This window comes from Lampetra planeri, chromosome 47 (assembly GCF_965212315.1).
Source record: "Lampetra planeri chromosome 47, kcLamPlan1.2.h2, whole genome shotgun sequence".
In the NCBI taxonomy this organism is placed as follows: Eukaryota; Metazoa; Chordata; class Hyperoartia; order Petromyzontiformes; family Petromyzontidae; genus Lampetra; species Lampetra planeri.
Window position 1 is genome coordinate 431120 of NC_136153.1, and position 21691 is coordinate 452810.

Below are 21691 nucleotides of genomic sequence, written 5' to 3' on the forward strand. Positions count from 1 at the left end.
AGATAGAGAGTACGTGCTGCCAGAGCTGAGGGCGAGCAGAGGATTCTGCACTCTCCCTCTACACTCTACCACACACTCTCCCCTACACTCTCCCCCTACACTCTCCCCCACACTCTCCCCCACACTCTACCACACACTCTCTCCCACACTCTCCCCTACACTCTCCCCCACACTCTCCCACACACTCTCCCCTACACTCTCCCCCCACACTCTCTCCCACACTCTCCCCCACACTCTCCCACACACTCTCCCCCACACTCTCCCCTACACTCTCCCCCACACTCTCCCACACACTCTCCCCTACACTCTCCCCCCACACTCTCTCCCACACTCTCCCCCACACTCTCCCCTACACTCTCCCCTCATCTCTCGAATCTCCTCTAACCTCCACCGCCATGTCCACACTTATCCACTCTCCAATACAATTTCCATTCTCCACTCTCTCCTCTCCACTCATCGCCACTCTCCTCCAGTCCCATCTCTCCTCTCCACTCTTTCCTCCGCACTCTCTCACTCTCTGAACTCTCTACACTCTTTCACTCTCTCGCTCTCTGCACTCTCCGCACTCTCTGCACTCTCTGCACTCTCTCACTCTCTCATTCTCTCACTCTCCGCACTCTCTCATTCTCTGCACTCCTACACTCTCTGCACTCTCCGCACTCTCTCACTCTCCGCACTCTCTGCACTCTCTCACTCTCTCACTCTCTCACTCTCCGCACTCTCTCATTCTCTGCACTCCTACACTCTCTGCACTCTCCGCACTTTCTCTCTCACTCTCCGCACTCTCTCCCTCTCCGCACTCTCTGCACTCTCTCACTCTCCGCACTCTCTCACTCTCCGCACTCTCTCACTCTCTGCACTCTCCGCACTCTCTCTCACTCTCCGCACTCTCTCACTCTCCGCACTCTCTCACTCTTCGCACTCTTTCACTCTCCGCACTCACTCACTCTCCGCACTCTCTGCACTCTCTCACTCTCCGCACTCTCTCACTCTCCGCACTCTCTCACTCTCTGCACTCTCCGCACTCTCTCTCTCACTCTCCGCACTCTCTCACTCTCTGCACTCTCCGCACTTTCTCTCTCACTCTCCGCACTCTCTCACTCTCCGCACTCTCTGCACTCTCTCACTCTCCGCACTCTCTCACTCTCCGCACTCTCTCACTCTTCGCACTCTTTCACTCTCCGCACTCACTCACTCTCCGCACTCTCTGCACTCACTTACACGCTGCTCTCCCTAACACGCCTCCCCCACGCGTGCTGGCACGATCCGACCTGAAGTCTCAAACTCCGAGTCCTCCTCGCCTCGTCTCTCAGGGTTCCGAGAGAGAACGGGCGAGTGCAGGAGGAGCGCGAACGTCGCTCAACTCGTCCATGAGCGCCCCGCGCAACGCGACGCCGGCGCCTGCCCTGCTGTGGTCGGGCGCCTCGGGGGTGCAGCCCGGATGGATGGAGGAGGAGGACGACGCCGTGTGGGACGAGGACGCGGAGGGCGACTCGGCGATGCCGGGTCCTGCGCTGCGCGCCTCCATCGCGGCGCTGTACGCGGCGATCATGGCCGTGGGGGTGGTGGGGAACGTGGCGCTGATGAGCGCCGTGTGCCGTGCGCGTTCGCTGCGCAGCGGCCCAAATGTGCAGCTGTGCAGCCTGGCGCTGGGCGACGCCGTGCTGCTGCTCGCCTGCGTGCCCGTGGACGCCGCCAAGTACTTCGCGCCGCAGTGGCTCTTCGGAGAGTTCGGCTGCAAGCTGATCCCCTACATCCAGCTCACGAGCGTCGGGGTGTCCGTGTTCACGCTCACCGCGCTCTCCGCCGACAGGTGAGCAGGAGGGGGCACGGCCACCTCACCCGGCCACCTCACCCGGCCACCTCACCCTCCGCCTGCGTGCTGCTCGCCCGCACACCCCGCGACAGGCGAGGGGACGACTTGGGGAAGCTGTTGTCCAGCAGCGGATAGAGCACGGTGGATGATGACGATGATGACGGACGACGTGAAACCGCACCACCTGTGGCTTGCTGCCCGTGACGTGCAGCCTCTGGCTACCGCGCAGAGTGGCCGCTGGAGTCGCGGACTCCGCGGTGACGGCTCGCGGCCTTAACCTCTGACCCCGCCACTTATCAGCAGTGTTGTTTGCTTTAACACAGAGCAGCAGCAGTAGGAGGGCTCTCGCGACCAATAATGTCCATAATAAAAGTATGGTTTGTTAGATTACGTAGATATAAACATGTCGTTAACCCACCAACCACCACCACCACCCGACAGTCAATTAGTAAGGTCTGCCACGTAAACAAAACGTGCCAATTCGTGACTACTTCAGCATCACCGGCGTGTTGGAGAGTCAACCCACAAACACACCGCTCTGCTGAACTAGCGGCTAATTGTCACGTTTTGTTTACGTGACAAACCTCACTGATTGGCTGTGACAGGTGGTGGTGAGTTAACGACGTATTTATATTGACGGGATTTCAACACAGTTGACGAGCACAGACGCAAAGGCCGAAAATGTCAAACGGCCAGCTACAAACAGCAGTGTCGTAGATGTAACAGCTACAAGTGTTGCTCACGCGTTGCTTGAATGTAACCTTATGGCGGGACCCCGGGGTCCCATAAGCGCCTGGCTCTCGCATAAACTGCGTTGCGACGTCATTCTATGTCTGTTGAAGGCGAACGACACGGCGATCTATTCCTCTCGACGAGCTCTACTCGATGCGCTGATCAAACGTAATAGAGGTTTTGGGTTAGATCGCGTAAATATATAAATGTGTCGTTAAAACCCGCCACCACCCGACACAGCCAACGAGTAAGGGTTGTCACGTAAACAGAACGTGCCAATTTGTCACTAGTACAGCACTAGTGTATAGTGTAGTGTACTAGTACAGCACACCGGTGTGTTGGAGAGCCAAGCCACAACATTTACAATCTGAGTACGACGTTTCGCCAGTAATTACAACTAGCTTCATCAGGCGACAGCCAGTCCTGTGGAGAAGTCCACCTGTTTCGTACCTTACATAGAGGCGTATATGTGGTGACCACGCTTCTGCGCTCTTGCACAATGTGTGTGTGTGGGGGGATTACACGTTCGATTCCCGCTCACGGCCAACGCCAGTGACAATTATCTGAACCGATCCTGGGCCTCCCCTAGGTCAAATGAGTGCCTCGTGCGGTGTGTAAACATCACCATTCGGGAGACAAATGCGGCCGTGCGTGTTGCTGGCCACCCACCCCCTCGTGTGCCGTACCGGCCTTTCTAGGTTCTCGCCAACGGCACATGCTTCTGCAGTCTGCCAATGCTATACAGGGATCTTTGTCTTTGTAAGTGGATAAGAGAATGAGTGCGTTGTAGTGACCGGCAGTGCGGTGGTGGCTGAACAGAGCGTGGATGAGATGCCACTGCGGGCGTCTGGTCGTCTGAGTCCTCAACATGGGCGTAGGAGTTCACGAGCGAAGTTCACGGGAAAGTGACCGCGGCAGTAGCAGCGATAGAGGAGTGACGAGGAGGCGCCTGACCAGTTACACCTTCGAATACAATTGTGCATTACGTTTCTAATTTTCTGAGGATGTTCGTGGTACCTGTTTCTGTGAAGAGCCGCGTAGACTTCTATTTGTATTTTACTAGGTCAGGCCCACTGAGCTATGCAGCTCTTTTTATGAAGCGATCGGGCCACAAATGATAGCTCAACGAAGTAGATTATCGTGTGGAAATGTTTAGCAGCCAAATACTCTAAATGCGTGACGTTGATGATAAATGTGGAGGGAAAACCCGGAGGACCCGGAGAAAAATCTACGCAACCACGGGGGAGAAAGACAGAGACACCGCAAACTCCAAATATACAGCAGCAGGCGCCAGGGTCAGGATCGAACCCTCGTTCTCCTGTGCACCAGGCGAGGTAGTTAACATCTCGCCACTCGTCGGGCGCGACGCGGCCTCGTGTGGCCGAGCGCGCTCCTTGCGGCTCCCCTCCACGCGGGGTGGCGGAGCGGCGTGTCCCTCACACCGGTCGGTGTCACCGTGGCAGCAACAGCAGCAGTCGTAGCAGCCATAGAAGAGTACATTGCGCGTGGCGTTCCTTGAGGTCACGATCGGCGATCAGGATGTCGCCAGTTTCTGGGTGTGCACGCGTGAGCGGTGGAGATTCTGCTGCGCTCAGCGAGGAGGTACGGAGGGAGGGAGTATCGCTCCTGATGATGATGATGGTGGTGGCGCGCATCAGGGCGCACAGCCGCGCTCAGCCCCATCGGGCAGCTGCTGCGATCCTCCCGCCAACACGGGGACGGTCATTGTCGAGCAGGAAGAGAGGAATACCAAAAAACCTCACAATATGTGTTAATGACGGCCTCTCAAGGTCAATGATGCTCCCCCCTCATCCCCAGCGCGTTTGGGAGATGCCCTCGCACCATGGGGTTAATTGGCCCTTGAAGCTATAACCTTGCAGTCCCACGGAGCAGAATAATGCGAGCACTAAGAATGTCCGGCCTGTTAATCCACCCCACCGACTTGCACTGTTTCTGTGATTATCTCGAGGTGCGACGATGCGTGGTGTGTACGTTGGGGTGGGGGGTCCACTCAGCCCATTATCATCATTCCTTTCTCCGGGGTCGATAAATGAGTACCAGTTGGTGTGGGGAAGATCAACAGCGGTTTTATTGATGGTCTCCCTCCATCCTGTCATAGGAATGTGGAATTTGAACCACTGGCTCTGCAAGGCTGTGAACGGGAGATGAGCAGGAATGCCTCAATGCTTATGATGCGATGTTGTCGAGTGATGGGGTGGAGTGATAGTGCAATGCGATGTTGCGGAGTGATGGTGTGGAGTCAAGTGGCGGAGTAAGGGTTTGAACAGATGGTGTGATGGGCCTCTGGACTATTTCAGCAAGTTGAATGTAGAGTATATCGACCCATCATTGTTTAGCAAGCGCTTAGTGGCCATATCCTATTGCCCACCGAGTTACCAGAGTTGCCTTTGGTGAATGCGTTGCTAAAGTCAACATGTGTATTGTAGTTTACCAGGTAAGGTCCACTGAGCTATTGTAGCGATCTGGCCACAAATGATAGCTCAACGAAGTGGCTTATCATGATGTGGAAATGTATAGCAGCAGAATACTCGAAACGCGTGATGCTGATTCTAAATGCGGAGGGACAAACCGAAGGGCCCCGAGAAAAATCCACGCCACCACGGGGTGAGAGAGACTTATACGACCTCCTTTCTACCAGGCGAGATAGTTAACATCTCGCCACCGTGGCTGGTGATGCTTCCAGAGTGGCTCTTGGCCTCTGGAGGCGAACGATCCACAGCTGCGTCCAATGCGGTGAAGACGCGGCACGAGGGGCGAGGAGTGTGAGGGGCGAAAGGCAAAGAGAGTCCGCACAGCGATTCCTCACAGCTGCAGTGAGTTCCTGCTGCGCGAGTCGGCTCCGAGGCGTTGGTGCTCATCCACTGTCCACAGCTCGTGAAGGACCCCCTGCTCGGGCAGTTGGGGGCAGTCGCCCTCCGGCAACAACGGAGGGGCAGAGGAGCGACGCTCACAACAACGAGCAGATCGCCGGGCAGATAAAACGCAGAGAGTTGGCACAGCTGGTGCATCTGTCATTCCTCAGTCAGTCAACCCACGGCACCGGGTTCTCTTCTGTGACCTCCTGTCAACGAACTTTCAACACTTTACGTGGCCTCAAAGCGCACCCAGCATGGGACAAGCGCTGTGGTGACGTCACCTCCACTTAGTAGTGAACAGCGGTTGTTGTTGTGGTTGTTGTTGTAGTTATTGTGGTTGTTGTTGTTGTTGTTGACCAGTCCTGTAGAGCCGCTGGTGGACATTGCTGAACCCTGATGATAGTTTCAGCGTAGGACAACCGCCGTTTATATTCCCACAAATGTGGTACTCATTCATTTGTTTTACCGACCCCCTGAGGAGGATGATGATGACAGGCGAGTGAACCCTCCGTGCCAGGATTTGCTTGCTAGCCGTTCCCGCTCGTAGCAGCCACCGGGCCGGAATTTGCGATTTCTCGACACTGCACACAATGCCCTGGGAGGGATCGATCAAAGCTGATCGGTTACCGACGGACACGTGGGGAGGGTATAAATGGAGGCAAATAAAAGTGGCGGAACTGGAAAAGAAGTTTAATTGCAGAATACCCCCCGCTCTCTTTACCCCCAGCCCCGGTTTAGCTGCACGCCGATGGTTCGAGCACGCGACACAACGCCATGTAACGGGCCCGCCTATTGCCTCACCACCAACAACAATAATATTATTATAATAGATTTTCCCGAATAGAGATTATTTTCTATTTAGATTAGATCGCGTAAATATATAAATGTGTCGTTAAACCACCACCACCCGACACAGCCCACTTAGTAAGGTTTGTCACGTAAACAAAACGTGCCAATTTGTTACTAGTTCAGCACACCGTTTATGTTGGAGAATAAACCCACAAACATTTACAATCTCAGTACAACCACCCAAGAAACCTCTATTATGGATAATGTTGGTCGCGAAAGCCTACTACGTGTTCAATAATAAATACAATTTCTGAATATTGCATCGAAAATGAAAGTGAGATAAGTAGCGATCCGCACGCTTTTGCAGAGACCCGGCAGAGAGAGAGGCAGAGAGAGGGGGGGGGGGGTCTCGGAGGGGTCGTGTGGAAAGGGTGGAATGTGGAATTCCTCCCCAGGAGCTCGAGAATGCCGATGGAGAGATGCGGACCTTTATCCAGATCTACGACGTCAAGGAAGACGAATGCACGCCGCAGTAAAACACAAAATCCAGACCACGAAAACAAACCCACGAGAGACGGCGGCGGAAATGAGCACATATTGTCGACTCAAGCGTGGCTCCTGCTCTAAGCCGGAATGGTCTGGGGGGAGAGGGAGGGGGCATTGTGTTTGCATTGTGGCTCAGCGTGCACAACTAACACTCTCTCCAGGTGGATAAAGTAAGTACCGCTGAGTGTCAAGTCAATAATAATACGAGTACAATTGCTATTCACACCACTCGGATAGCGCAAGGCCATTACGAAGGCGCCGAGTTAGTGAGTGACTTGGCGAATTATAATGAGAGAACGAATGAATAAGTGCGTGGTGAGGGGGTGAGGGAGCGAGTGAGTGGGTGAGGGTGGCCACCTTTACCATCAACCAAAACCGGGACGTATTTCTCAGGCAGCATCTACTAACACTGCGCGGTCTTACTGTCACATTGAAGCTCAACTCAATACCGCTACCAGATCTCGGCACCCATCCTGCCACCCGCTCGCCAACACCATCCCGTTCACCACGCCATCGCACAGATGGCAGACGCAACTTTGTTCCGTGCGTGGTGCCGGGTTGGCTAAGCCCATCATCCCTCCAGGGTCGACCCAAATAAATACCACTTGGTGGGGGGAAGTCAACGGTGGTTGTCCTGTGGATAAACTCCAGTCATGGAAATGTGGAATGTACACACCCCCGCAGGTACAGGGCGATCGTGAAGCCCATGAAGCTGCAGCGCGCCGCGCCGCGCCACGCTCTGCGCCGCGCCCTGGCGCGCGCCGCCCTCATATGGGCACTGGCGCTCGCCCTGGCGCTGCCCGACGCCGTCCTCTCGCACGTCCACGTATTCCACCTGGACGACGACGACACCGCCGTCGTGGACATTGAGGAGGAGCCGCGGACGGGCGACTTCGCCTCGGGCGACGGCGGCGACGCGGCGGGGGCGGCGACGGCCCCCCACGGTCACACGCTGCTCGTCTGCGTGCCCTTCCCGCTGGACGGCGACGCGCAGCCGCTGCGCATCCACGCGTCGCTCCTCTTCCTCGCCTACTACGCGCTGCCGCTGTGCGCTATCTGCGGCTACTACTATCACATCGCGCGCGCGCTCCTCGCCAGCGCGCGCGAGCTGCCGGGGGAGCGCGGAGGCGGCGGTGGAGAGCACGCGTGGAGACAGGTGCCCGCTCTCAGCGCTCTCACTCCTCCGTTAGGGTTGCACCGCCACATGGCGGCAGGGTGTAGTGGCGGTGGTGGTGGTGATGGCGAAGTGGTGACACTCGCGCCTCCTCTCGCAAGATAGGCCTAGGGGTTCGATTCCCTACTCGGGTGCTTTACTGTGTGGAGTTTGTATGTTCTCCCTCTGTTCCGCGTGGGTTTCCTCCGGGGTTCTTCAGTTTCAATAGCTAAAACATCTACAGTATTTGGTATTGGCCAAACATCAGTTGCCTGCTAATGCCTAAAGTCGGATTACACGAAGCAACATTGCCCCAACCCGGGAAACGTGGCAGGACCCTCCTGAGCGTGCGTCTGGGGTGGTGGTCCTGTATGGATGAGCTCAATGTGCGGCCCTGCAACTTCTTACATAACACTTTTATATATTCCATCAAGGTCCATAATATCTTCTGATCTCCATCTGCTCAGCACTCCCAGGTCAGGTTGCGCTCTTTTGGTGATCGGTGAGCGTGGCACCAACGCTATGGAACGCCTTGGCACTTTAAATCAGGCAATCGAAGTTGGTAGATACACTTGTCTGCTTTGAAGCCCCATCTCTTGAAAGTGGCCTTCCCTCTTTAGTTTGGTCGGTTGCCACTGGTTCTATTTTAGTTTCCTGATTTTTATGCATTGCGCATTTGGGATCCTCGGATGGAATTCGCATGAGACATTTGAATTATTATTCTTGCTCACGCCTCTGGTGGTGGAAGGGAGTCCAATGGACTCAAACTCGAGCTCCAGAGACCGCGCTATGAGAGCAGAGGTTCTCAACCGGGGGTACGCGGACCCCTGGGGGTGCGTGAGTTAATGTTGAATAATAATGTTGAATGAATCTGCCAATATAAAATAACTACGATAAAATGTAAATCCATATGTAACCTAGAACTATATAAATACCTTTCTAAACTCATTAATCGTAAACAAAGTTGTTTCCAAGAGTAGCCAGCGAACAAATTGCGTGATGCATGCAGAGCGTCTGTTGATTTGTTTCATTCGCTTGCAGTTACTCACTAGTTAGGATATCTCACAAAATCGACAATTGGTTAAAATATCTACGTTCATTATTCATGCATTTATTGCCTCAGAACCATGTTGGGTCAGTTGAAGGGGGTACGCGGTTGAAACAAAATTCAACAAGGGGGGTAACAGCAGTAGCCAAACAAGTTGAGAACCACTGTTGTAGGGGGTGTTTTGGACCTCATATTCCACGTTCGCCAGATGTAAATATTGTCTATATATATGGTGTGTGTGTAGTGACGCACTCACAGACACTAGGAGGAGGAGGCACTCTATTTATTAACAGCCTTAACAGGTTACAAAGGTAACTACAGGTCCCAGTCAGGGCAGCTGGCAGACTGCCTGACTGACGACGCCGAGATGGTGACGACGCAGACGAAGACTCCAGCAGCGCGACGGGATCCCACTCCAGGCAACAGCCCCGAGTCTTCGCTCGGGGTCCCCTTTTATCCTCCCAGCGTGGCCTCGCTCCGCCCGGCCACGCCCCGCTTCCAGAACCTACTCGCGGGTTCCCGGGCTTACCTCACGTGCCCCTTCAATCACCTTTCCCCTACATCCCTCTCTCTGGCTTATCACGTGACCTGCTGCCAGACAGGGCTGCTGCAACCGCAGATCCCCTTCTCTGCCAGCAAACAGCGCTATACTCCGTAGTGTCATGTCACTACATCTATATATATAAAAAAGGGAAATTTGTGATTACGTGTGTCTGTTCAAAACGTTTAGCGTACTTCCCGACATGCAACAAACTTGAAATTTGCCATGTGGGTACTTTCCAGACTGTGCACCATGCAGAAATTATAAAAATACACTTTTGTTTTTTTTTTGGGGGGGGGGGGGGGGGCAATAATGCACGGCAAGTGAACTGTGACGTCACATCTCTGTCATGTGACCCGCGCATGCGCAGTGGTTAGCGCGCTGCGCTACGAACCTGGCGACCCGAGTTCGATTCCCGCTCACGGCCACCACCAGTGAAGATTATTTGAACCGATCCTGGGCCTCCCGTAGGTCGACTCAGCCTCAAACGAGTAACTGGTGTGGTGTGTGAACATCGCCACTGGGGAGACAAAGGCGGCCGGGCGTGGTGAATCCAAGTCCCGGGCGAAGCCGGGTAGTGAAGCTAGTGTTGAACTTCTTTCGTCCTGCGCCTCCGATTAACACGATTGGCCACGTACGGTGCGAAAGAAGTTCAACACACGTACAGGAACATGCAGCAGCCAAGCGTGCTAATCGGAGGTGCGCGGGAAGAGGTGGGAGCAGGGGCGCAGCTCCCTTCAACGGGGTGGGGGGGGGCTATCCGAGATCCGACTGTGGCCCCCTCCTTTCTCCCGACTCACTTTTTACTGAAATAGTGTTTCACCCCGTATACAATATGTTAGGCTATTACGCTATATATTATTATTTCAGTTGCACCGCGTGTTGGGTTTAGAGGAAGATAGTCTCAGGGTGATAGTGATTAAAAAAAGATGTAAAGGTAACAATACTTACAATTCAGTTATGGCGCATCTTGCTTTCATGCGCATGTCAGTCGTAAATCGATCCTGCTGCTGTTCAGTAACAACCACCATCAGTAGCGCTACGACGAGATTTCACGCTGTGTGTATTTTTCGGAAACATTTTTTTTCATTTGTAACAAAATTTTTTTGGGGAATTTACGGTTAATTGTGGGATATTTTATTTTGAATCTTTTTTCTCAACACTTGTATTATTTGTTTATCCGTCGATTCGCTCCCCCCCGTGGGCGACTGAGCCCCCGACGCGTCGCAGAACGCTGCAACATACCTCCCCCCCTGGGTAGGAGTACCCACACTTTACCCCACTAGACTCGAGTAACTGCGGCGTATCTATTACACTGCTCAGGGGGGCAGAGGAAGGTGGTGGTGGTTGTGTTGGAGGAGGGTTTAAAGGATTGTCCCCCCATCGTTTCCACTGCGCGCCAGGAGGGGTCCAGCACACGTGGGGAGGGTGCACGGGTGGGTGGCTGACGCTCGGCGTTCTTTACTTCCCCTCGGCCAGAGCCGCCCCAAGGGTACGGCCAATCGGTCGTGACCGCCCCGGGCCCCGCGCTTTGGCAGGGGGGGGCATCGACGTCGCGGTGTCAGATGTCATACCGCCGGTTTAGTTTGAAGGCGTCGGGGAGACCCCTGACAGTGTGCGACCTGGCTGTCACAAATGATAGCTCATCAACACTCTTAAGTGCGTGACGTCCATTCTAAACGTGGAGGGGGAAAACCGGAGGACCCGGAGAAAAATCCACGGGGAGAGGAGAGAGAGACACGCAAACTCTAAATACACGGCAGCAGGCGCCAGGCTCAAGATCGAACCCACGACCTCCTGTAAACCAGGCGAGGCAGATAGCATCTCTCCACCGCTTAAATGAACACACCCCTTACATAAACACAGTGGCGAATATGTCAACCGGTCCTCGGCCTTCCCTCATCGACTCGGCCTTACATTAACACCTGGCACGGTGTGTCAGCATGGGCACAGGGAGCAGCTGGGCGTGGAGTTGGCCAGCCCCTCCCCCCCTTGGTGCCGTACCACCCCTTAATAGGTGTTCGCGCACAGCACGTGCTCTGACCGCGTCTGCCGAGCTTACTATCCACGGGTGGGGGGGTCTTTGTGTCCGTGTCGCCGCAGGTGCAGGCGCGCAGGAAGCTGGCGCGCACCGTGCTGGTGCTGGCGGCGCTCTTCGCCGCCTGCTGGCTGCCCGCACACCTCCTCTACCTCTACCGCGCCTTCACCCCGGGGCAGGCGGCCGCGTCGCGCGCCCACCTCCTGCTCACCGTGGCAGCGCGCGCCCTCTCCTTCTGCGGCTCCTGCGTCAACCCCCTGGCACTCTACCTGCTCAGCGACGGCTTCCGCGCGCACCTGCGCGCCGAGCTGTCTCCGTGCCGCCGCCTCTTCTGCGGTGCCGGAGGCGGCGGCAGCGGAGGGGGAGACGCGGGAGCCGCGATGCGACGCAGGCGGCGGCGACGCAGCACGAGGCTCGCGTCCGTGCTGACGCGCGCAACGTCCGTGCGCAGCACGAGCAGCCTCGCGGGGGGCAGCGAGCGCAGGGGGGTGGCCTTCCAGCTGGGCGTCCCCGACATCGCCCTGCTCGAGCCGCACGGCCCGCAGCCAGCCGCGCTGCAAGCGAATGCGTGACCAGGGCGGAGAGGGCCGGAGGCCGTCCGTGGTCGTGCCTGCTGGGACGCAGCACCCCCGGTCGCTGCCTCGCTGCGCGGCGCTGGACAGAATTGCAACGTCGAGGAGGCAGGGCGATTGATGACGGTCGCCTCCCGATCACTCGCATGTCGGAACAACCGTGTGTACTTATGGATGTTGAATTTCTTTCGCACCGTACGTAGCCAACCGTTGATTCCTCCGCCCGTGTTGAGGACTCGGTCTGCCAGGCACTGACAGCCTCGTCCCCTCCACGCAGTGCTTGACCACCACCCTGCAGATCACAACAACAACAGCCACCGTTTGTCATCACAGCGCCTGTGCCAGGCTAGGTGCACTTTGAGGCTGCGTGAAGTATCGAAGTCCCGCTGATGGAAGGTGATGGGAGTTCCATGGGTTGACTGACTGATAGATGCACCACCGGTGCACCCAACTGTTCCAAATCGCTGCTTTTAACCGTCCGGCGCTGTGCTCGTTGTTGTGAGCGTCACTCTTCTGTCCTCCGTTGCAGGATGCTACTGCCCAGTAGCATCCTGCACGGGCCTCCTCCACATTTTCCGATCTTGACACCCGTGGTATCAGTTATCAGCAAGTATCCTCAGCTCCACATCCTCATGTACCATATCGATCCATCTCTTCACTAGCTCGTGCCGTGCACTTTTAGCCCCCTCTATCCGGTCAAACAAAAGCTGTTTGGGCATGCAGTCGCTGGGCATGGCAGAGGAGCTCACTAATGGGATGGTGTCCAGATCTTTTAAAGATCTGTGAGCTTGCACAATCCAGCTTGGCTGAGCCCAGGATGAATCATAGGCAGGCTAGACTGAATGCTTCAAACAGGAGCAGATGTTCCTTCAAAGGGTCCCAGTATTGCAAGCACAGGAGAAGGGTATAACAGTGGCCGAGAAGACCTGGAGCTTATTTTGGAGCGACTGGCCAGGTAGCTTCCACACAGCATTGAGACTTCTGCTGCCAAATTAGAACTAGTCATAAGCACACTGCCCATATTCATATTCTATGGTTCTTTCGGTAAAGTCACGGAGATAGAAAAAATAATAACAATAATAAAATAATAAAAAGAAAATAAAGTTAATAATAAGTGGTTGATGACATCTTTCCAATGACTGCTGAGTTTTTATTTTTATTTTAACCACACTGCCCAGGTATGGGAACTCCTCCACTCTTTTCACCACTGCCACATCGCTCGTGGGAAGTTGAAGGAGTGGGGTGTTTGATGGCACAAATATCCAAGCAGGTGCTATAGTTTTGGCGGGGCTGATGGTAAGGCCATGCTCAGCTCAGGGTCTTCAACTCCTCAGAGTGAGTAGCAATTACCAGATCATCAACATACATAACATGGTTGATTAATAGAAAGCCACCCCCTGACCGCACTCGGGAATCAATCAGCCTCCCATTGTATGCATACCAGATGGAAATACCTCTGTTACAGCCATGGAAAGCTTCTCGAACAACGTGGTCAGACACACCGACTCATTCACGCACCACACTGCAACAACAACACACTCACCCACCCACTCACTCACCGACCACACTCCGGTCACATCAACACACTCACTAACTCACCACACTGCAGGCCACATCATTTCTTTTTCTGCTTCTTCACTTGCATTACTCCACTTTTGAATTCCTTCTCCCGTTATCATCATCAATGTGTCATCTCCACCAGGTTCTTACAACAATAGGCCTGCTCAATTCAAGAAATGCGTCGGCTCTTATCGCCAACAACTTCGGCAGTGCTGTTGGTTGTTTGGCCGTTGCGCCGTCGTGGTGCCTTGTGCTGAGTAACCAGAGTGCTGGGCACCCGGAGTGCCGAGCTCTCAGAGTGCCCATTCCCAGCCTCGCTGCGTCAACTCCGATTGCCCATCTCTCTCTGGGCGGCCGGCGCTCGCGCTCCCGAGCAGTGCGGACACATCGCCCGGGGGCTCTCACTTTGACCACCCGCTGGATTTTTTTCCAGATGTCATTGCAAAAGAGCCACAGTGAGTCATCCGTGCGCATCTCCTGTTTACAACCCCCGCGCAGAGCCAGTGGTGGAAATGCCACATTTCTATGACGAGGGCGAATTTATCCACAGTACAAACGACTGTTGACTTCTCCCCCTACAAATTGCCACTTATTTGTATCGACCCCTGGAGGGATGATGGGCTTAGCCAACCCCGAACCGACCAGGATTTGAACTTCCCATTGCGAGCCGCTCGCTTCTACCGCTGAGCGTGCAGCCGTGACGTGAGTTGCAGGGCGCGTGACAATCTGGGGGGCAGCGGCGCGAGATTCTGCCGCTGCTGCCGCTACCAAAAGCAAAGCGCTCTTCTTCAGCGACACCGCGCGTCCGTCGCTGACCTTGAGACGAAGCCCCCCTCCCCCCTCTCCCCGTTCCAATTGGCAGGTGCGAATTCCTAGAACACGACCCTCGTCCTCTCTGTCGCGCCGCGTTTACCGACGTCCACAACCCTCCGTCAAAATGGTAATGAGCAGCCCGCCTCGCCCAATTACCATCGCACGCGCGCAGAGCGACTGTGCTGGTGGCGAGCAGAGCGCTGCGGTGTTTTGCAACGCGGAGGTGGCGCCGGTTCGACTCCAACTCCAGGGCACGGCGGGTTGAAGCACACTGGGCGCGGCTCTCAAATGGCCCTCGCCACTCCAACAAAGCAGCGTTAAAAGGCTTTACCGCGGGTCGGACGATTTAGCTGGTGATGTGTGGTGGTGATAAAGCGTAGATACACGCAACCCCCACAAGCCGCACGACTTTCTTATTCAATAGTTTGGCTTCTCGGAGTTCGTTCGTCCTCCCAGAGCCGCCACGCCGATGCGTGCTCAGCACCAACGGCACCGACTCGGTTACCCGCGCCATGTCCGCCTCGACAGTTGTTGCTGTTCGAGTCATACCGTGTGAATAATCCGCGATGGAAATATTCAACTTTGGTTAATTTACACCGTGAGTTGGCCTTCAGTCGGCTACAGTGCGAGGAGCGGGGGGCGCAGCGCAGACGCACGGAGCGCAGCGCGCGGTGGGCGACGCTTCAACCCGCGAGCCAACGCGACGGATGAGAGCGCATGACGAGGATTGGCATCAGGGTCATTACCAGATCATCACTCTCACGACGACCATGACGATGACGATGTTTGCCGGTGGTGGCATTCAAGGTTAGGGTCTGCCTCGAGTTTAGGTGTTCGCTGAGCGCGATTCGCCCACGTGCGTTGTTGTTGTTGGGACTTACCCAGAACGTCAGCCGCACGCTCTCCACCTTTGTGCACAAATAGTGACGGTCCCTATAGAAGAGAGGCTGGTGAGAAACCTTCGCTATTGTTTGAGATGGGAGTCGAACCGGCGACCTCTGTGGATTGCGAGTCCAGTGGTGCTGCTGCTCACCATCGCGCCGCGGCAGCTGCCTTTCGTGTGGCTGAGACGACGCGGGCAGTGTCCACCAAGCGAAGCTGTCGAATGTAGGAACGCCGAAGCATCGCCGTAGCCTGCTGTAGATATTTTGTTGCGCGCTCATTGATTGTACGATTTCTCATGGCTGCAGGCTTCTTATTGGCTCCTCTCGTTGTTCGTGAGCCGGCCTCGTTCTGTCTTAAGGGGTAGAGCACGAGACAGGTCAAGTGTAATTTGTTCAGCCCATGCGAGAACTCAAAGAGACCAAGATGAGTCTCACTTTGCAAGATTGACTTGGGCCACAAAAAGGCAAAAAGCAATAACAGAGAGAGAGAAAAGTCCATACAACGAAGGAAATCGAATTGAGAGCAAAAATAACCAATATAGATCGGAGCAAAAAGCAAAGCGCACCGTGCGTACCCGTGGGTAGCCTCGGGTAGCCGTGGGTAGCCTCGGTAGCCGTGGGTATCCGCGGGTAGCCATGGGTAGTCGTGGGTAGCCGCGTGTTTATGAAGCGCCGCGTTAGGTGCGTCGTGAAGCAGCGCGCGTGCAATGCCGTCCATGTGCCGTTTGCATCGTGCGATCTATAGATGTTCGTGGAGAGTGGAGTCTGTATATACTGTATATATATGTATCATGGGCGCCACGGTGGCGAGATGTTAACTACCTCGCCTGGTATACAGGAGGCCGTGGGTTCGATCCCGACCCTGATGCCTGTACATTTGGAGTTTGCATGTCTCTCCCTGTGGTCGCGTGGATTTTTCTCCGGATCCAAATACTCTAAACATGCGACTTGAGTATTTGGCTGATATAAATTTCCACGTGACAAGCCACTTCGTTAAGCTATCATTTGTGACCTGGTCGCTTCTGAAAAAGAGCTACGTGGCTCAGTGGAACCTAACCTGGTAAAATAAAAATAGTTTTAAAAACATAATCTATCATTCGCGTCTTTGTGGGGAATATACGTGACCAAATAATGATGCAGACAAGACGCCTCCTATAACGGCCCCTCCATGTAACGAAATAAAATGATTTTTTTAAAATCCCATCAGGCGCACGACTTTGTTAATCGACTTTAGCAAACACTGGCGCCGGGTTCGATCATTCGGAGTCTCATCGGCAGAGTCAGCCTCATTTCCTGAGACGAAATTATCTGTTTGGCTTCTCCAATTTCGTCCGTCCTCCCAGAGCCGCCACACCGATGCGTGCCCGGCACCAAAGGCGCCCACTCGGTTATCCGCGCCACGGATGAGCGGAGTTCGCCACGACAGTCGCTGCTGTGCGAGTCATCCCCAGTGAATATCCGCGATGGAATTTTTTTCAACCTTGGATCATTTCGACCCTGACGGCGGCGGCACACAGTGGCCCTTCTCGTTTCGAATGATGCCTTGGGAATTTTAACGTCCGCTGTGAAGCAGACGGCGCGGAGTTACTGTATCGTACTTTTATGGTTGAGACGCACCGCAGTATCGACCAGGGTGGCCTGTCTGATTCTAACCGCGAGCCTGTGCAACAAGCGGCGAACACGCCACCGCCGGGGCGCATCGCAGCACCAGGGTTCAACGTTTCACACCATTTACCTTCAATTCGATGCGCCGGAGAGACTCGGCGAGTGAAAAACTAGAAAGTGTACCCACGCCTGTGATGCGTCGGCCTCGGAGAGTGATTCCAAAGACTCGGAGTCAACTGGAGGCGCAAAGCGTGGGAGGAGGAAGCGCCCTGCGGCGGCCTGGGTAGCTCCTTCGCGTTGTGCGTGACCACTGCGAAGGGAACGTTCGACGGGGAATGACAGCGGCTGCCAGTCGCGAAGGGAATTCACAAGATACGTATTTTGTGTGCATCAAATGAGCCACGGGTAATTTAATTACACGTTTAAAAATACCGACGCAATGGATGTACAAAAGGGAGAATGTTTTTTTTTATTTCTGACTGAAAAGAGACCTCAATATTTCTGCTGTCAGCCTTTCTCGATCAATAACCCCGTCGCCGGCGATAGCGAGGCAGCCAGCCGGTGCGCCGCTGGCTTCGCGCCGATTTAGCGGTGGCGGCGGCGCCGCAGCGGCAGCCCCGACAGCAGCGCGGAGCAGCCACGGGCGCTCGAGATAATTGGCTTCATTCAGCTCCCGAGTCACTCGCACGACGGCAACGCGGCAGCAGCAGGAGCAGCACTCAGCCCATATGCACGTCGCTGATTCTGCTCACGGTCTTCGTGTCGCGTACAGCTTGCGTCTGTCGACTCGTGCACGCGGCCCTCTTCTGTGCACACTCTTTGGTCGCTGCTCCAGCCGCTATGTCCGTATGGAGGATGTTGTATGTACGTATGTAGTCTTGAACTTCCCTCGCACCGTACGTTGCTAATCGGAAGTGCGGGGAAGGACAATAGACTAACACACACGTAACAGTTCTAAAGAAAAGAGTTTTTTTTTTTTAAATTTTGTTTCATTTAAAAGTGCGTAGCTCTAGTGGCTTTCTATTATTTGAAGGAAGAGCGTTCCAGACGGCCGCAGAAGGGCATCCTAAAGCGCGCGATTGCGGTGATCATCTTTGTTCGATGGCCAGCCAGAAACCGCTTTTGCTGTGAGGATGACGAGCACAGTCGGCGTGATGATCATGGTTTACACTCCGTGTCCGTGGTTGCGATGCACGCGGCGCAGGCCGCCCCCCAGTGGTGCTCCGACTCAACTCCTCCTCCTGCTGCTCCTCGAGGCTCACGGCTCTTGTCATCGCTTTACGCCAACTCGCATCACTTTTGTTTTTGCCGTTCCAGCCCCTGCCCCCGCCCGCCTCTTTCTTTCATCTTCGTGATGCCCGTCCGCCTTCAGTGGTCGTACCAGGCTCGCTCGCTCGCTCTCTCGCACTCCGCCGCCTTCTCCAGCCGTGTCGCCTCCGACAGACGTCGCCACTTGTTTGGAGCGAGTCCGCCGTGGGGGCGACTCCACCTCTGCTCGTTATTCATCTTGAGCACCACTCCTACAGACTTCTTTCCCACTGCGTTCTTCGCGGTCCCCTCATGCGGTGCAACCACCACCCACCCATCGCCCCCCACGGGACGTCAGCTCAAACCGAGGAGGGGCATCACTCGGCACTCAGGACGCACACACAGCGCTTGCCACAAATACACCACACAATACCTCGCTGCTCATCTCGTCAAGGAGCATAAACCATCATCATCACGCGGACCCCGCTCATCCTCGCAGCAGCAGCGGTTTTTGGCTAACCGTCGAACAAAGACGATGATCACTGCATCGTGCGGCGCTTTTAGATGCGCTTCCATGGCCGTCTGGAACGCTCTTCTTTCCGATATTAGGAAGCCACTGGAGCTATGCACTTTTAAATCATCTAGATTGAAAACTCATTTCGCGAGAGCTGCTGTTTGTGTTTAGTTTGTTATCCTTCCCCCGCATCTCCGATTAGCAACGTTTGGCGACTTACGGTGCAAAAGAAGTTCAACATACACAGTACATACTCACCCGTGTCGCCCACACGACACGGGCTCAGTGGACATTGAAGCGAGCCGTCACAAACTCACGCCTTGCAGCTCAGCGCTGCAGAGGCAGCAGCGAGGGGTTGGTAGACCACGCACGCACAGATGTGAAACTCTCTCCGTATTCGTGGGCAATTGTATATTGGGATGGCTAAGCATCCAATATAGGACTACAGAGCTTGGGGAATTGTTGGTGGTGGCACCGGTTATGGCTACCTGCCTCTTTATCCGTGGGTTTCCGTGCTTGTGAATCATTATCTTTCTCCCTCTCTCTCTGCATCATTATCTCTCTCTCTATGAGTGTGAACGGAACCTGTTGCGGCGCGTTACAAATTTGTGAACGACTCCAGTGATGTTACACCGATGGCCACGTTAAAACGCCATTAGAAATCATCTTGAATAAAACCAAACCTTTATCTCAATACAACGGGCGCGCCGAGACCGCGTCAAAGTGGGAACCCCATGATCCTGGAGGGACTTCAACTCACTGACGCTTTCAGCTCAGTCCAACGGAAGTGCTCGGGATGGGGGTTTGGATTGAAACGACCTTCCACGGCCATTGGGTAGGGACGCAGAGATGATGATGATGGTGGTGTGCAAGGAGGTTCACGAAGGTTCGCCCGTCACGACGAGCGGGTGAGAGGGCAGCCCGAGCCCCCAGGGCGAGCCCGCGATGCGCCGTCCCTGTGATTGGTGGAGACGCGGAGGGGACCTCTGAGGGGCAGCAGCTCACCAAGCTCCGCGTGACTCTCCTGGAGCTGCCCGCGATCCACGGTGAGCGCGCACGGGAGCGCAGGCGGAGTTCGACTTCTATGTCTGGGGGAGGGGTGGGGGTTTGCTTTGTCTCTTACATTCAGAATCACGGATAGATATAATTTATTTCTTTTTAATCTTAACTCTAAACTACTTAAAATAAATTAAGAGGTGTCCAGTTGGGAAGGGGGGCGTTGCCACCCCGCCCCCCCCCCCCCGAAAACTCTGCCCATGAAGGGATCCATTGCCCGCACGAAATCACAGAAGCATCGTGATTACTAAGAATAGATACTCTTTTGGTCTTTCGGTAAAGTCAGGCAGATAGAAAAAAGAAATCATGACGTTTCGATCGCAGCAGGCGGACTGCTAAGGCAGGAAGGAAAATATGATATTTTATATTTTTCTTCCTACCTCAGCAGTTCGCCTGCGGTATTTTTTCACCTGAAGACGATTGCTTGTGTTGCGATCGAAACGTCGTGATTTTTTATTGTTTTATTATTTTACTATCTACGTGACTTTACCGAAAGACCCAACGAGTATGAATTCCTGCAGTCACGAAAGCTTTACGTCAAGATTTTACTAAGAATAGGTTTTACTCTTTCTGGCAACCAAACAGGGAGGTGTGTTGAGATGTTCAAACGCCAAATAACATTTTTCTGCACGACGTCAAGTCTGCATTAACCACACATACTCGCGGCAAAACATGCACGCAAACATCCTGTGATCATAATGTCCACATTGTCTTTGAAACTGAGTGGCCTACACCAGAGACACGTCCTTCTCTATGGCCTTGTCTCACGTCCAGAGTTAGAGCACAGAAGAATGGCAAAAGGCGATCAGTATAAAGACTATGCAAGTATCAGAACACTCACCGAATCTCACGATTCATTGTCAGGAGGGTCCTGTCAGATTTTCGCAGTAGGATGGAGGAGGGGCGATGCTGCTGCTGTGTTGTCCCGATGCTGCTGCTGTGTTGTCCCGATTGAGTTCATTAGCATTGTAATGTTTCAGCAACGGATGTGTGCGTGTGTGTTTCCTTCAAAGCTATGGGAGCAAATCCTGGGAACCGGGAGGAAACCCACTAGAACAGGGACAGAATGGCACGCAACTCAGAGGAGGCACAGAGAGAGAGAGAGAGAGACGCTTGAGTTGTAAATCATTGTGCGGCACACGAAAGTCGCAATTTGCGCTCTCCCCGCGCGGCAACAGCAGCGGCAACGTCAGTGGCGAAGGGACCTGACGAGGGACGTCATTGTGTGTGCATCAAACGAGCCGCGGCGTAATTCAATTGCCCGTTGAAAACAAACAAAATACCGGCACAATGGCTGTACAAAGGGGAGAATGTTGATTTGTTTCTCCCAATTTAATAGAGACGTCGACATTTCCGCCCTCAGTTTTTCTCGATCGATAATCACCCCATCGCCGGCGGTAGGGAGGGCGGCGCGAGGCAGCCGGGCGCACGCAGCCCCCGACGGTTCCGTGCCCAGCGCTGCACCGGCCCCGCTCGGGGTAAATTTGACTTCGTTCAGCTGCCGAGCGACTCGCACGACGGCAAGGAGCTTTCATTAGTGGGCAGGTCGCTTCTGAAGCATACGGTAACACCCTCGCTGGGCGGTGCCTGGTAGGATGAGGATGGTTTAGCTCTATTTGTATGTGTGTTTGGGTGGTTTGTTTTTACTTTCTTGTACTTCGCACTACAATCGTATTTTTGTACTGTTCGTTGTTTGTAAAGTTCTTATCCGAACCTTCTGCTGTGAAAAACACAGACATCTGTGAACAAGAGCTTTATAGCTCATCGGATTCCTGCAGTCTAAATAAAGATTTTGATTCTGTTGTTGAAGGGCACTCGCGCGGTGGTGGCACGACACCAGTGGTAGCTCACCCGCTCGCTCGATTGTGGAGGTTCGAATCCGGCAAGCCATCCTGGTTAA

At 54.4% G+C, this 21691-nt stretch overlaps 1 protein-coding gene across 1 annotated transcript; it reads left to right on the top strand.

Moving 5' to 3' along the window:
* The first annotated feature begins 1370 nt into the window (after nt 1-1370).
* LOC144733434 (gastrin-releasing peptide receptor-like) lies at nt 1371-12111 on the top strand. Its single transcript, XM_078615344.1, has 4 exons — nt 1371-1813; nt 7444-7611; nt 7708-7915; nt 11605-12111. Exons 1-4 carry the CDS (start codon nt 1371-1373, stop codon nt 12109-12111), a joined length of 1326 nt encoding a protein of 441 aa, XP_078471470.1.
* Nucleotides 12112-21691: the final 9580 nt, after the last annotated feature.